Genomic DNA, 16,202 nt, shown 5'->3' on the forward strand with positions numbered 1-16,202 from the left:
TTAAACTTAAGTACATAACGATGTATTGAAATCCAAAATTTGGTTTTCTATCTATGTATCTATCCACGTTGATTTATTGTAATTATTTTATCTGGTGTAATACTATATATTAACAATTATGAAGTGTGTTGGCTCTGAGTTTGCGATAACAGGTTCAATTTGAATATTCAACCCCGAAGAATATTTATAGTTCTGTAATTGCTTTAAATACCGAAAAATTGTTTTATACATAGAAATAAATTGTATTGTACATTTTTAAATATACTAATAAGACACATACAAATCTGCCCATAACAATGGTAGATTTCAAATAAATATTAAGATTTATTTAAACATTTATAGGTTAAAAATGACTTGTTTGGTGAGGTTGGGAATGTTTATATTATAAACCTTTAAACTACAGGTTGGAATTCCCAAACTTTAAATTAAATGAAGGCAAATAATAATTAATTAATTAATTATCAATGCAAAATATTATTGTGTAAATGTTTAATTATTTCTAGAAGTAATACTTGAAGAAACAGTATATATATTACATTTCGAATGATCTTCAAAAACTTAAGCATAAAACATCTATAGCATTATGGCTTTAAGCTTTCAATCGACTTTTTTTACTACAAACTAGTATAATGTTAATTTTTATAAATTCTTTGTTTACCTAATACAGTTGATATTTTAAGTCCCATATCTTTCTGGTAATTCTTCAACCCTGAAATTTAAAACAAAATATATTTTTATGTACCTACATATTGTTTATGATTGAAACCAAAATTTCTCATTGGTTTATTTCAATAGATACATATGATTTTCCTCAAAATATTTATAAATAATGACTTTGCGTAAAGTATACGAAATATGAAATTTAAATGTAGGGTTACTCGTTTTATTATCATCGTGTCCACTGTAATCTAAAAAAAAAAAGTCTTGTTTGCATTAAGAATATTAAACCACTTTTTGGAAACAGTTCCATAATATGTAATGCAAATTATTACGCATAAGAGTGAGAAGATCCGTTTTATCTGAAATTAACATTACATACATTAATGATATTGCATTTAGTTTTCTATTATGTTATAAACAGGAAAATGAGGAAGCTCGTGGTAGACAAAAAGCATGTGTATTGGAAACTCGGAAGAAATGTGCTCCACTGTATATTCAATACGATGGGAATGAAATATATAAATATTTTCATAAAATTCAACAAAACCTATTACCCGGTACAGCGATCATTAAATTCATTATGACTGAAATTAACATTATATAAATTAATGATTATGAATTTTATTTTCTATCACAAATTAATACATTATGTAATTATAAATTAGAAGACAAAGTTCAAAGTAGAAAAAACTATATTAAATAGACTAAGTAATCTTTAGGAAAATATAATAGCTGAATTGAAGTAGTTGTGACGATGAGAGCTAACTTTAGTATTTTTCCATAAAGATTCCATTTAGGTTTCGTAGAAAAGTCTAATATTTATGTCATTTATCAATTGCACAAAGATAAATTTTAGGTGCAATTTTTATATGGTTTTTAAATATTTTTTTTACTTTTTTCTTTATTTTGTATTTCTATTTGTATTATTATTATTAATATTATAATTATAGCTACCGAATTCATCGTAATGAACGAAATCTTCAACCATTAATTTAATTACATGCTCCAATCCATCTAGATATACAAAAAAATAATTGGACTACACTATAAGATTGAAATAATCCAAATTAAGTACAAAACGAATCTTTAGAATAATATTAAACCCTGCTTTAAGCAGTAGCTATTTAACGCTACTTCTATTATCAGGTTATTAGAAACTTAAGTTATTACAGTTTTCTGTAAACTCGTTCTACAAAGTTGCTGCACTTGTTTTTACTCTTTGAAAAACCTGTACACTATAATTTACAAAGAACTTGACAATTAAGTACACATAACAAAACACTTTTATATTGACATATACATTTTAATTATATTATCTTACTTATTCCAGAATTGTTTCCTACAATTAAATCATTCTTATTGTACGCAAGCTCGATAAATGCATCTGTATACATAATTTAAAAAAAAAAATGTTTGAGAACAGTGACTTTTTATAAACTTAAAATATGTTTGTTATAAAACAAAAATGTAACTGACTTGCAACTAAAACCTCCTTCCTATAATCTGTAAAAAAAGTGATTGGATTATTTTTTTAATTACTTAGGGATGGTAATTGTGAAAATAAATGAATTACCTTGATCATAGCTCAGCACATTTTCAAGTACGAATGCTATTATAAAACAGAAAAATTTAACTTTTATCAGCTAATAATAAGAAAGATAAAAGTAATTCATATTAATCTCAGTGGCCTCCAGTCCAATGATTAGAAGGTTTTGGTTTACCAAGCCTGTTTTTTAAAAGATAAATAAATACAGGGTGATCATTTTATCGCGAACCACTCAATATATCTTAAGATTTAATATAAAGTTTAATTTTTCCTAGATCGCTAAACTCCATTTTTTTGATAGCAAGGTAGAAATCGACTTTGAAAGGTATTTTATTTGGCCAAAATTGTGGTTAGCTCACACTAATGAAGATAGACAAAAATAAAAAGTTTGTCTCTGTAAACTATTTAAATTGCATTGTGTAAAAAATTGAAGTTTTCACTGTTCAAAATACAAAAACGGTTTAAGTAAATATTGTTATTTAAGTTACGTTTTTAGAAGAGACATTATATAAATCATTTTCAAGCTTCAAACGCATATTAATTCTTATCAACCCATCATGGCATTAATGCAAAACTATTCATGGTTGTATAGTAACACTTAAAAATAGTACATATTTTTTAACTATAGAACTATAATATAACATATTTTTTAATTATAGTACTACAGATAGATGTTGGCAAACCAACAACCTTTCATAAACCCTTTCCTAGGTAAGGGATGGAACATTTTCCTTTATTTCACTTTGTAAGATAAAGTTTTAGGGTTTAAGGTATGATTATTAGACCAAAGGTATAAATAGTGTGCATATGTATATATAACATTTACAATTTTCACAGAAATCTTAATTTCTAGGTCGTTATGTACAAGATGGCAGTCAATAGGAATTTGAATATGTTTTTATTATACTGTCAATCAATCCGAATGAAAGTATTTAATTATATCTTCCTGTTGCCCAACTGTATACAGGGTGATCATTTTATCATGAACCACTCAATATCATAAAGGATTTAATAAGAAATCACATTTTTTTCCTCATACTGTTTTTTTTAAATGTGACCTCTATTTTTCGCAATTGTTTTAGTTTTTACTAGTACCTTTTGAAATTTAAATGGTAACGTATATTTTTTTATTAATTTTTAAATTAAGAATATTTTTACTAAAAAATTTGACTGTTTGATAACCAGTTTTGAATAAATATTTTTGAAGTTATAAAAGTTTAAAAGTTATGACAAAAGGAGAAGTGCATGTAGATAAAAAAAATACTGCACTCCTACCTTTTCTCCTGTCATAAATTTGAAACTTTAATAACATCAAAAATAGTTATCTAGTTTTGGATAACTATTTTTTCTGGTTATCGACCATTCAACATTTACATAGTTAAATATACATTATTCTCAATTTAAAAAGTTATAAGATAAATAAAAATTTCATTTATGACTATCGGAAATTTCTTAATTACTTTCGGTTTCATCAATTTCAGCACCACCAAGTCCTGTAACACACACACGTTAAATCATTATAAACATTATTCTCAATTTAAAAAGTTTATGGAAAATGTTTGTTCTTGTTCTGTGATTGTTTTGTACGGTATTATTCATATTCTATAATTAAGTCGTTTAATTAGAATACATATATGTGTAGGTACCTATATACCTCATACAGTATACTAAAGATTAGAGGAAGCCTATTTCTGGTTTACAATCGAAAACGAATTTTTTCGAATTGTAAACTCAGTGTATTTTTTTTTTTTTTACGATTTCAAAATCAAGGTTTTTGATATTTGGACTGATTTTAGGTGACGCAAAACTGATATTAACAATTACTTCTGTTTGCAATGTACAGCCGAGTTTTAAAAAATGCTTACTCAGGTAGCATCTAATGTTAATGGGAAGATGGAATCAATTAATTGGGTAAACTTATAAGGAAAACAAATGTATTAGATAAAATAAGTTATAGTTATTACAATAATATAAATTGCTAAATAGGGTATTCTTTTTTTAAATTAAGAAATCAAAAGTTGTGAAAAATATTTTTAAAATATCAATATTGTTTTTCCCCCCAAAAAACTTTCTTATAAGGGCCAAAAATCTTGAAGAGTAATGACGCAATTATTGAATAAGTTTGATTAATTAATTTTAAAACAAAATATTTTACTTAGGATTTTTTAGTATTTAATATCAACTGATTATACTTACTATTATTATCTCCTTCATCAACTACGCCCTCACTTCCTTCTACTGTTGTCGGAGCTAAACAAAATGATTAAGTGGTTCTTAAAGAAAAGGACTAAGCTTATAATCTTTATACATATATAATTTTGCCTGCCTTGATACGTAACTTTTTTTTCTTTAAATTGTTTAATTTTGAATGGATTGTAAGATAATAACTAAAATTAATAATATTGAAACTACCTTTACTATTTAGAAACAAGTAATAACAATAAGATCAAAATTTTATAATTTATGTGTGTTGTTTTGTTTCATTTAAAAAGAGAAATTATTAGGTCTGATGCAAAGTTGAGAAAGTATTGCTTTTATAATGTTTTGTAATTTATATTTGTATTTGCACACACGATATTTCGCATAATAGATATATTATGCAGTAGGTTTTATAGATTAAATCAGAAGTCTTGCTGAAAGAAATTATTTTGTCCCAAAGAATTAGAACTAAATGATTTACCTTATTCCCATCAAATTGATAGATGAGAGATAATGTTTTATCTCTATTTTTGTATTTAATCTATTATCTCTAACTTCCCCCTCCTTTCTCCACCACTGCGGAGCGTGACGCCAGAGTGTGACATCCAGCGATAAAACATATACATATTAAAATATTTTACCTAATATGGTTTTAGAACCCCTGAACCTAATACATAACAATTCAATTTATGTGTATGTTGAAAATAACCCGAATCGATATCTATTTTGTTAAACTAGTAATCATGTCATTGTATATACCATCTTTATAATATACCGATAATTAATATCGTCTCGGCAGAGGAAAAATCACCCGACTGTTTATTGTGTTTTTTTAAATTAATTATTCAAAACTGAAGTATCATTTTTTTATTATTATGTTTGAACAAATTGAATTAATTACGATTAGCCGTGGGCATATTATGCTAATACATAACAATTTTAAATTTAACTGCGCGTATACAGCTTAAAATTACACGATGGAGGTGCAACGAAAAAAAGTGTACTGCTAAATTGTACATATTAAGATAAAAGTATTAAAAACATTTTAAAGTATTACCTTGATAACATTTACAGGAGTTACCTCCATCAACAAATGATACAATAAAATTAGAAAACGATATTAGGAAAATAATAGATTTCATCTTTAGAACTTTTTGTTTTTTACACGTATGCAAAAGTTTAAGTAATTTCAATAGAATGGATTTCACGTTTGAACTTGCCGATTTCAGTGTACCTCTTTTAGTGTTTAGCGAACAAAAACTTCACCGCAGACGGAAAATTCAATAACTGTCAAATACATAATAAATTGCAATGTACATCTAACATTATTTGTTTTTCGCCTCTGCCAGCTGAACGTATCAAGGCAAGCGCTCCTACTTTACTCGATTTTTTTAGTGTTCAACAGTGAGTTTTTTTAAGAATATTTTCTAATTACCCTAAACAGTACGTGCTTAAATTCAAAACGCTTGCTCTCGTCTAATAAATAACAAGACCAGATAATGTCTTAAATCTCGATTTTAATTTGAGCTTCGTTGCGGAGCAGCGATGCTTTTGGTTTTACAATGATGTGGGTTTTTTTTGTCTGTATACACTGTAACTTTTTCAATGTATTTAACACACCAAGTCATCAGAAATTTTATTACTAAAAACAATATTTCTATAAACCTGTCTTTTCCGAGGGATTCCAATATTATTTTTATTAACGAAAACAACAGGTTTATTATTTTTCTAGGTCTACGTGATATTTATACTAAACCATTGGACGATAAATTTATTTTTCTCGTTTTCACGGAATTACAAGACTTTTGCATTATTATTTAACTTACGCAAATACACACTCTCGCTGTAGATGGCTTATCTACTGTCACATTTCATACATGTATCCGTTCAATGCTTTTTTTTATTTTTAAACCAACTGACATAGTTGTTCACGTTCATAGTGATTATTCATGCTTAGCTGAGGATAAACATAATCTAATATCCGAATATCATAACTCGCTTACCGGATGTCATTCGGGAACATCGCATACTATAAAACGATTACAGATATTATACTCATGGAGAAACGTGAAAAACGAAGTAAAAGAATTTATTAAGGCATGTGAAACTTGCCAGAAAAATGAACGTAACAAAAAGTTTAAACAAAAAATGATAGAGATTGGGTTTTCCTGTTTCGAGCAGTATACCTGTTCTAAATTATTTTAACTGGTACTTAAGTAACAACGTACAGTACTGTACTTACTTTTGCGCTGGATTGAACCGTACTTGATTTAAACTGGACTAGTTTATTTATTAATTCGTATTCAGGTGAACAATTAGGATTATGAAAATTGTGCAAAGTTACACTAAAAATGTAACTGAACAATTAGTATTAAAAATATATACATTATGATAAAAAAAAGACATGATAATACTGATAACAGTTGTGTATAATTAAAGTATAAACAAATATACACATATATATATATTTATATGTGATTGTAGTTTTATAATTTATATAATTATTTTATATTATATTTAATAAAAACAATTACATATATATTATTATGTTTTATAAACCCTTGTTAGCAAAAGCCATTGGAAATTTTATTTTTACAGTTTTTTAAATAATTATATTTTAACAATATTGAACATAATTTAGTGTAAACAGAGCTGATTTAGACATTAGGCATTGATTCCTGGTCTAAATTATTCTAATTGCTCCACAAGTGCTTGTAATACATTGTTTCGCTTTACTTGCACCCATGTGCCAGCATTATATGTGTATTTTATCATATTTAGTTCATGTAATAAAATACAAGTACGTTTACTGAAATCAATCTTAACCATGGTTGTAAACGATGATGGAAATTGTGTACTCCTGAATAATCCCATCAAACGACACATCCGTTCTACAGCGGGATCATCCGGTACAACTTGTGCGTGTTCATCTAAAAAATGAATAAAATATTTTTTATTTTTTATTTGCTAAATTTAGCTTATTAGTTACTACTTATTTTATGGCGCAGCACACAAATATCTTATTTGTTTAAATAATGTCATAAAAAAAAAATAGAATATAAATGTTGTCCTTCATGTAAATATATTATAAATTCATAACCATTACAAATCCATATTGATATTTACCTAAAACACGTCGGATTATATTTTTTATAGCTGGTCCAGTACAGTCTCTTCTCGTCTGTGCAATGGTTTCTATGTCTTTTAAAATCAACAAAAAAAATTATTAAATGACCGTAATAAGAAAGAAAAAATATTTTTATTGCTTAAATAACTATTGTACCACATTTTAAAGAATACAAATAATTGCAGTGATACAACTAATTTGTTTTACAACTAGGCATTACTCTTTCAACTCGAAGAATTTATTTTTTCTATATTTCTTAAACCACAAAGAACGTATATTTACACATTAACATTCTAGTCCATTCGTCAGCGACCTGGACAAAGAGGCAACAGGAGGCTGTGCGGCTTACCGCAAAGCAACAAAGGCATTGGAGGAAAAACAGAGAAGGAGATAATTAAAATAGTATTTGTAAATAGTTAAAACGCTCGCCTGCCCATGCTAAGAGGGAAACATGAATTTTGTGTAAAATAATTGTGAAAACAATAAAAGATGCCCACCGGGGAGGAAGCTATGCGTAGAACGGTACCCTATGACTCTATTTGGGCGATTTTAACGGGGAAAAGTACAAGAAAGAAAAAAAGGTTAACGAGGAGCGAAAATATTCAGTGTGTGACCTAAGAAGAAAATATCTACATCCGTGGCGTATTAAATTTTCAGGCTGTATATGTATAATTATTTAATAAAATAATTATTAAACAATTATTGTTTGACACAAAAGATTTAGTTAACAAAATTAAGCAAATTTCTAATCTAAAACAAGCAACGCCATTTACGACTATAGGAAAATTCGTTATTACTTTCGGTTTCATCAATTTCAGTATCACCAAGTCCTGTAACAAACACATCAAATCACTTATAAAACCCGGTTCAGGGAAAGATACGGTGGGTTAGGTTAGGTTATTTATTGTAATTATTTTATCCGATGTAATACTAAATAACAATTATAAAGTGCGGTGGATTTGAATTTGCGATCATGGAGTCGATTCAGATGTTCTACTCCGTAGAACATTTATGTTCTATATTTACTTTTACTACAGAAAAATAGTATTTGTACAATACATAATTGTATTGTACATATTTAAATATATTAATAAGACACGTTTAAATCCGCCCCTTTAAATTCAAATGTATCCCATAACAGAGGTAGATTTGAATAAAAATAAATATTTATAAATTAAAAAGTATAAATTACTTGATTGGTAAGGTTAGGAAAAGTATTATAATATGTACAAAACTGAAAACTACGGATTGGATCTCCCAAACTTGAAATTTTCCATAATATTAAATTAGGGAAAATAATGATATGACTTAATTTAAATTTACCCCATCTTCCACTATATATATTTTTTATAGCAGTCACTCTAAAATTGAGATTAACTATAGCAATTAATTATTGCAAAATAGTATTGTATAAATGTTTAATAATTTCTAATAGCAACATTTGAAGAAATATATTAGAGGAAGATAGGGTGGATTTGAATGCGGAGTACATTTGAATAATGCTGATAAAACTATTTTCACTGTGCTGGAAATAACGAGAAAAATATATTTTAAGTAATCACGCTGTTTGAAGTACTGTTAGTGTTATCAGCAGATTCTGATTCTAGACTGATTATAAAATAAATAAAAATGTCATTTATAATTATCAGAAATCTCGTAATTACTTTCGGTTTCAACAATTTCAGAACCACCAAGTCCTGTAACACACATTAAATCATTATAAACTTATAAAACCCGATTTAGGGGAGGATAGGGAGAATTTGAATGCAAGATGCATTTGAACAATGCTGATAAAACTATTTTCACTGGACTTAAATTTATGAGAAAAAAATATTTTAAGTAATCACGCAGTTTGAAGTATTGTTAGTGTTATCAGCAGATTCTGTTTATACGATAAATAAAAGTGTTTTTTACGACTATGGCAAAATTCGTTATTACTTTCGGTTTCATCAATTTCAAGATCGCCAAGTCCTGTAACACACACACATCAAATCATTAGAAACTTATAAAACACGATTCAGGAGAGGATAGGATGAATTTGAATGCGAGGTACATTTGAATGATGCTGATAAAATTATTTTCACTGGACTGAAATTTACGAGAAAAAAATATTTCAAGTAATCATGCAGTTTGAATTATCGTTTGTGTTATCAGCAGATTCTGATATCAGACTGATTATAAGATAAATAAAAATGTCATTTATAACTATCGGAAATCTCGTAGTTACTTTCGGTTTCATCAATTTTAAAATCGCCAAGTCCTGTAACCACACACACATCAAATCATTATAAACTTATAAAACCCGATTTAGGGGAGGATAGGATGAATTTGAATGCGGGGTACATTTGAATTATGCTGATAGAACTGTTTTCACTGTACTGAAATTTACGAGAAAAAAATATTTTAAGTAATCACGCAGTTTGAAGTATTGTTAGTGTTATCAGAGAATTCTAATTTCAAACTGATTATGTGATAAATAAAAATGTCATGTACGGCTATCAGAAAAATCGTAATTACTTCTGATTTCTTCAATTTCAGTATCGCTAAGTCCTGTAACAAATACATAAAATCAATTATGTAGTTGATAAACCTTAGTATAGGGGTAGGCAGTGTGGATTTTAATGCTGGGTAGAAATAATGTTGATAAAAACATTTTAACTGTACTGAAAATATCGATAAAACCAGTCACGCTGTTTGAAGTATTGGTTTGTGTTATCAGCGGAAAAATAATAATGTCATTCATGGTGTTTTTTTTTTACTTTCGTTAATCTTAAGTACATAACGATGTATTGAAATTCAAAATTTGGTTTTCTATCAATATATCTACCAACGTTGATTTGTTGTAATTATTTTATCTGGTGTAATAATATATATTAACAATTATAAAGTGTGTTGGCTCTGAATTTGCGATAACAGGTTCAATTTGAATATTCACCCCCGAAGAATATTTATAGTTCTGTAATTGCTTTAAGTACAGAAAAATTGTTTTATACATAAAAATAAATTGTATTGTACTCGTACATTTTTAAATATACCAATAAGACACATACAAATCTGCCCATAAAAAGGGTAGATTTCAAATAAATATAAAGATGTATTTAAACATTTATAGGTTATAAATGACTTGTTTGGTGAGGTTGGGAATGTGTATATTATACAACTTTAAACTACAGGTTCGAACTCCCAAACTTTAAATTAAATGAAGGGAAATAATGATATGATTGAATTTAAATGTACCCCGTCCACCGTTATACATTTTATATATTACAGTCACTCTAAAATTGAGATTAATTAATTAATTATCAAAGCAAAATATTATTGTGTAGTATTTTTAGAAGCAATACTTGAAGAAACAGTTTATATATTACATTTCGAATGATATTCAAAAACTTAAGTATAAAACATATAACTTTATGACTTAAGATTTTAATCGACTTTTTTTACTACAAACTAGTATAATGTTAATTTTTATAAATTCTTTGTTTACCTAATACAGTTGATATTTTAAGTCCCATATCTTTCTGATAATTCTTTAACCCTGAAATTTAAAACAAAATATATTTTTATGTACCTACATATTGTTTATGATTGAAACAAAAATTTCTCATTGGTTTATTTCAATAGATACATATGATTTTCCTCAAAATATTTATAAATAATGACTTTGCGTAAAGTATACTGAATATGAAATATAAAAATGGGGTTACTCGTTTTATTATCATCGTGCCCACTGTAATCTAAAAAAAAAGTCTTGTTTGCATTAAGAATGTTAAACCGCTGCTTGGAAACAGTTCCATAATAGGCAATGCAAATTATTACGTATATGAGTGAGAATATCCGTTTTATCTGAAATTTACAATACATAAATTAATGATATTGCATTTAGTTTTCTATTATATTATAAACAGGAAAACGAGGAAGCTTGTAGTAGGAAAAAAGCATGTGTATTAGAAACTCGGAAGAAATGTGCTTAACTGTATATTCAATACGATGGGAATCAAATTTATAAGTATTTGCATAAAATTCAACAAAAGCTTTTACCCGGTACAGCGATCATTAAATTCATTATGCCTGAAATTAACATTAAATAAATTAATGATATTGAATTTTATTTTTCTATTACAAATCAATACATTATATAATTATAAATTAGAAGACAAAGTTCAATGTAGGAAAAATCATATTGAATAGACTAAGTAATATTTAGAAAAATATAATAGCTGAATTGAAGTAATTGTGGTGATATGAGATAACTTTAGTATTTTTCATAAAGATTCCATTTAGGTTTCATAGAAAAATCTAATATTTATGTCACTTATCAGTTGCACAATGATACATTTTAGTTGCAATTTTTATGTTTTTTTTAAAAAAAAAATTTGTATTTTTATCTTTATTTTATAATTTTATTTGTATTGTTATTAATATTATAATTAAAACTACCGAATTCATCGTAATGAATGATATCATCAACCATTATTTCTATTACATGCTCCAATCCATCTAGAAAAAAATAATTGGACTATACAGTAAGATTAATAATAGATTGTTTATCTATTATATCTATAGTAGATTAATAAGATTGAAATAAACCAAATTAAGTACAATACAAATCTTTAGAATGATAAACCCTGCTTTGAGCAGTAGCCATTTGACGCTACTTCTACGATTAGGTTATTAGAAATCACCACTTAATATATTACAGTTTTCTGTAAATTCTTTTTACAAAACTGCTGCACTTTTTTTTACTGTTTAAAAAAACTGTACATCATAATTTACAAAGAACTTGACAATTAGGTACATATAACAAACTACTTATATATTGACGTATACATTTTTATTATATTATCTTACTTATTCCAGAATTGTCTCCTACAATTAAATCATTCTTATTATACGCAAGCTCGATGAATGCATCTGTAATATAACATTTTAAAAAAATTTATGAAAACAGTAAATTTTATGAACTTAAAATATGTTTGTTATAAAACAAAAATGTAACTGACTGGCGATTGAAACCTCCTTCCGATAATCCTCTGTGAAAAAAAGTGATTGGATTATTTCTCAAATTACTTAGGGTTGGTAATTGTGAAAATAAATAAATTACCTTGATCATAGTTCGGCACATTTTGAGGTACAAAGAATGCTATTATACAACAGAAAAATTTAACTTTTATCTGCTAATAATAAGAAAGATAAAAGTAATTTTTATTTATCTTAGTTGCCTTCAGTCCAATGATTAATAGGTGTTGGTTTTCCAAGGCTGTTTTTCAAATGATAAATATTTACAGGGTGATAATTTTATCGCGAATCACTCAATATATGATATGGCTTAATAAGAAGTTTACTTTTTCCTAGATCGCTAAACTTCATTTTTTTGATAGTAAGGTAGAAATCGACCTTGAAAGATATTTTATTTGGCCAAATTTGTGGTTAGTATTAAGATAGATAAAAATAAAAAGTTTGTCTCTGTAAACTATTAAAATTGCATTGTGTAAAAAAGTAAAGTTAGGCTGTTCAAAATACAAAATAGAAAAACTATTTAAGTTACATTTTTAGAAGAGACATTATATAAATTATTAACGGTAACGTATATTTTTTTATTAATTTTTAAATTAAGAATATTTTTATTAAAAAATTTGACTGTTTGATAACCAGTTTTGAATAACTATTTTTGAAGTTATAAAAGTTTAAAAGTTATGACAAAAGGGAAAGTGCATGTAGATAAAAAAAATACTGCACTCCACCTTTTCTCCTGCCATACATTTAAAACTTTAATAACTTCAAAAATAGTTATCTAGTTTTGGATAACTATTTTTTCTGGTTATCGACCATTCAACATTTACATAGTTAAATATACATTATTCTCAATTTAAAAAGTTATAAGATAAATAAAAATTTCATTTATGACTATCGGAAATTTCCTTATTACTTTCGGTTTCAACAATTTCAGCACCACCAAGTCCTGTAATACACACACAATAAATCATAATAAACTTATAAAACCCGATTTAGGGGAGGATAGGGTGAATTTAAATGCAGGATACATTTTAAATTAAGAACATTTTTACTAAAAAAATTGACTGATGATAAGCAGTTTTGAATAACTATTTTTGAAGTTATACAAATTTAAAAGTTATGACAAATAGGGAAGTGCATGTAGATAAAAAAAAATACTGCACTCCACCTTTTCGCCTGCCATAAATTTGAAACTTTAATAACTTAAAAAATAGTTATCTAGTATTGGATAACTATTTTTTCTGGTTATCGACCATTCAACATTTACATAGTCAAATATACATAATTCTCAATTTAAAAAGTTAATGAAATGTATGCGTTACTTTTTAAATTCTAAAAGTTGGTATAAAAATAATTAGATTGGAATGGGCTTAGGAACATTAAAATGTGTGGAATATTTTTGTTCATGTTCTGAGATATTGTTGTATAGTATTATTTATATTCTATATTTAAGTCTACTAATTAGAATATATATATAAGTATACACATTTATATCTGAATTTCTAGGTTGCTATGTACAAATGTGGAAAATGTTCGTTCTTGTTATATGATTGTTTTGTACCGTATTATTCATATTCTATAATTAAGTCGATTAATTAGAATACATATATGTTTAGGTACCTCTATACCTCATACAGTATACTAAAGATTAGAGGAAGCCTATTTCTGGTTTACAATCGAAAACGAATTTTTTCGAATTGTAAACTTAATGTATTTTTTTTTTTTTTTTACGATTTCAAAATCAAGTTTTTGATATTTGGACTGATTTTAGGTGACACAAAACCGATATTAACAATTACTTCTGTTTGCAATGTACAGCCGAGTTTTAAAAAATGCTTACTCAGATTGCATCTATATACAACTACATAATACTAAGACTCGTTTAATAAGAACAACTTAACGGCGAATAGAAATTTTTATAATTTTTTTAGAAAGTACAATATTTCTTGTCTCTGACAAATATTTCCACTATGACTTATTGTTACCAAATAAATTGTATATAAAACTAAAATGACAGTCCAGTGGAAATATGGCATATTGGAGACAAAGCAAATTTAGGCGGGGGAGATCACCGGCGTATTTGAATTACCTATTTTATTATTAAACCTAACTTAATTTAAAAATCGACTACGGTTAGCAAATAATTTGAACCATAAACCCTTTAGAGTTAATGGGAAGATGGAATCAATTAATTGGGTAAACTTATTAGGTAACTGATTATACTTACTATTATTATCTCCTTCATCAACTACGCCCTCACTTCCTTCTACTGTTGTCGGAGCTAAGCAAAATGAATTAGTGGTTCTTAAAGAAAAGGACTAAGCTTATAATCTTTATACATATATAATTTTGCCTGCCTTGATACGTAACTTTTTTTTCTTTAATTTGTAAAATTTTGATCGGATTGTAAGATAATAACTAATATTGAAAATATTGAAACTACCTTTACTATTTAGCAACAAGTAATAACAATAAGATCAAAATTTTATAATTTATGTGTGTTGTTTTGTTTCATTTAAAAAAGAAGTTATTAGGTGTGATGCAAAGCTGAGAAAGTATTGTTTTTATAATGTTTTGTAGGCTTATAGATTAGATCAGAAGTCGTTGCTCAAAGAAATTATTTTGGGCCAAACAGTTAGAACTAAATGATTTACCTTCAATTAGATGATGATTCACCATCAAATTAGTAGATTAGAGATAATATTTTATCTTTATTTTTATTTTAATCTATTATCTCTAACTTCCCCTTCCTTTCTCCACCACTGCGGAGTGTGACGCCAGTGTGTGACATCCAGCGATAAAACATACATATTAAAATATTTTACCTAATATGGTTTTAGAGCTCCTGAACCTAATACATAACAATTCAATTTATGTGTATGTTGAAAATAACCCGAATCGATATCTATTTTGTTAAACTAGTAATCATGTCATTGTATATACCATCTTTATAATATACCGATAATTAATATCGTCTCGGCAGAGGAAAAATCACCCGACTGTTTATTGTGTTTTTTTAAAATTAATTATTCAAAACTGAAGTATCATTTTTTTATTATTGTGTTTGAACAAATTGAATTAATTACGATTAGCCGTGGGCATATTATGCTAATACATAACAATTTTAAATTTAACTGCGAGTATACAGCTTAAAATTACACGATGGAGGTGCAACGAAAAAAAGTGTACTGCTTAAATTGTACATATTAAGATAAAAGTATTAAAAACATTTTAAAGTATTACCTTGATAACATTTACAGGAGTTACCTCCATCAACAAATGATACAATAAAATTAGAAAACGATATTAGGAAAATAATAGATTTCATCTTTAGAACTTTTTGTTTTTTACACGTATGCAAAAGTTTAAGTAATTTCAATAGAATGGATTTCACGTTTGAACTTGCCGATTTCAGTGTACCTCTTTTAGTGTTTAGCGAACAAAAACTTCACCACAGACGGAAAATTCAATAACTGTCAAATACATAATAAATTGCAATGTACATCTAACATTATTTGTTTTTCGCCTCTGCCAGCTGAACGTATTAAGGCAAGCGCTCCTACTTTACTCGATTTTTTTAGTGTTTAACAGTGAGTTTTTTTAAGAATATTTTCTAATTACCCTAAACAGTACGTGCTTAAATTCAAAACGCTT

The 16,202-nt window shown here is 26.9% G+C and overlaps 2 protein-coding genes across 10 annotated transcripts in view; both read right to left on the reverse strand.

Annotated features, from left to right (window-relative positions):
* Window positions 1–16,202, reverse strand: part of LOC126841251 (uncharacterized) — a 102,491-nt gene that overhangs the window by 5,350 nt on the left and 80,939 nt on the right. For 3 of the 7 annotated variants that reach the window (XM_050577598.1, XM_050577595.1, XM_050577596.1), the window contains exons 5-11: window positions 2,137–2,163; window positions 1,982–2,044; window positions 1,615–1,674; window positions 1,215–1,244; window positions 993–1,019; window positions 879–908; window positions 659–709 (exon numbers count right to left, since the gene is read on the reverse strand). In XM_050577598.1, coding sequence (XP_050433555.1) covers window positions 659–709; window positions 879–908; window positions 993–1,019; window positions 1,215–1,244; window positions 1,615–1,674; window positions 1,982–2,044; window positions 2,137–2,163 — 288 coding nt within the window. Of the gene's footprint in view, window positions 1–658; window positions 710–878; window positions 909–992; window positions 1,020–1,214; window positions 1,245–1,614; window positions 1,675–1,981; window positions 2,045–2,136; window positions 2,164–2,233; window positions 2,270–3,666; window positions 3,700–4,402; window positions 4,457–5,462; window positions 5,667–16,202 lie in introns of those variants that run through there. The other 4 variants (XM_050577599.1, XM_050577597.1, XM_050577593.1 and 1 more) reach the window with 3 other exon arrangements.
* On the reverse strand, window positions 6,967–15,999 carry LOC126841253 (uncharacterized). 3 transcript variants are annotated; one of them, XM_050577600.1, is made up of 18 exons: window positions 15,792–15,999; window positions 14,776–14,829; window positions 13,462–13,494; window positions 12,637–12,675; window positions 12,536–12,565; window positions 12,384–12,446; window positions 11,973–12,032; window positions 11,574–11,603; window positions 11,352–11,378; window positions 11,240–11,269; window positions 11,020–11,070; window positions 10,050–10,082; window positions 9,760–9,792; window positions 9,471–9,503; window positions 9,197–9,229; window positions 8,330–8,362; window positions 7,532–7,606; window positions 6,967–7,335 (listed from the first exon to the last, which is right to left on the reverse strand). In XM_050577600.1, the coding sequence occupies exons 1-18, from the start codon at window positions 15,874–15,876 to the stop codon at window positions 7,094–7,096; spliced, it is 984 nt and encodes a 327-aa protein (XP_050433557.1). In that variant the 5' UTR covers window positions 15,877–15,999; the 3' UTR covers window positions 6,967–7,093. The 3 variants fall into 3 exon arrangements, with proteins under 3 accessions (XP_050433557.1, XP_050433559.1, XP_050433558.1); XM_050577602.1 differs by lacking the exon at window positions 9,471–9,503; XM_050577601.1 differs by lacking the exon at window positions 9,197–9,229.

The sequence above is a fragment of the Adelges cooleyi genome, unplaced genomic scaffold (genome assembly GCF_023614345.1).
Source record: "Adelges cooleyi isolate 19-005CV unplaced genomic scaffold, UGA_ACOO_1.1 ACOO_flye_CR_arks_rails_tigmint_CR_PRNA_38, whole genome shotgun sequence".
Taxonomy (NCBI): domain Eukaryota; kingdom Metazoa; phylum Arthropoda; class Insecta; order Hemiptera; family Adelgidae; genus Adelges; species Adelges cooleyi.

Coding starts and splice junctions, on each gene's coding strand:
- LOC126841253 (XM_050577600.1), bottom strand. CDS start 15,876: ATGAAATCTATTATTTTCCTAATATCGTTTTCTAATTTTATTGTATCA. Junction 11,604..11,972: donor CATTCATTACGATGAATTCG/GTAGTTTTAATT, acceptor TGTTAATTTCAG/GCATAATGAATTTAATGATC. Junction 11,270..11,351: donor GGATATTCTCACTCATATAC/GTAATAATTTGC, acceptor CTTTTTTTTTAG/ATTACAGTGGGCACGATGAT.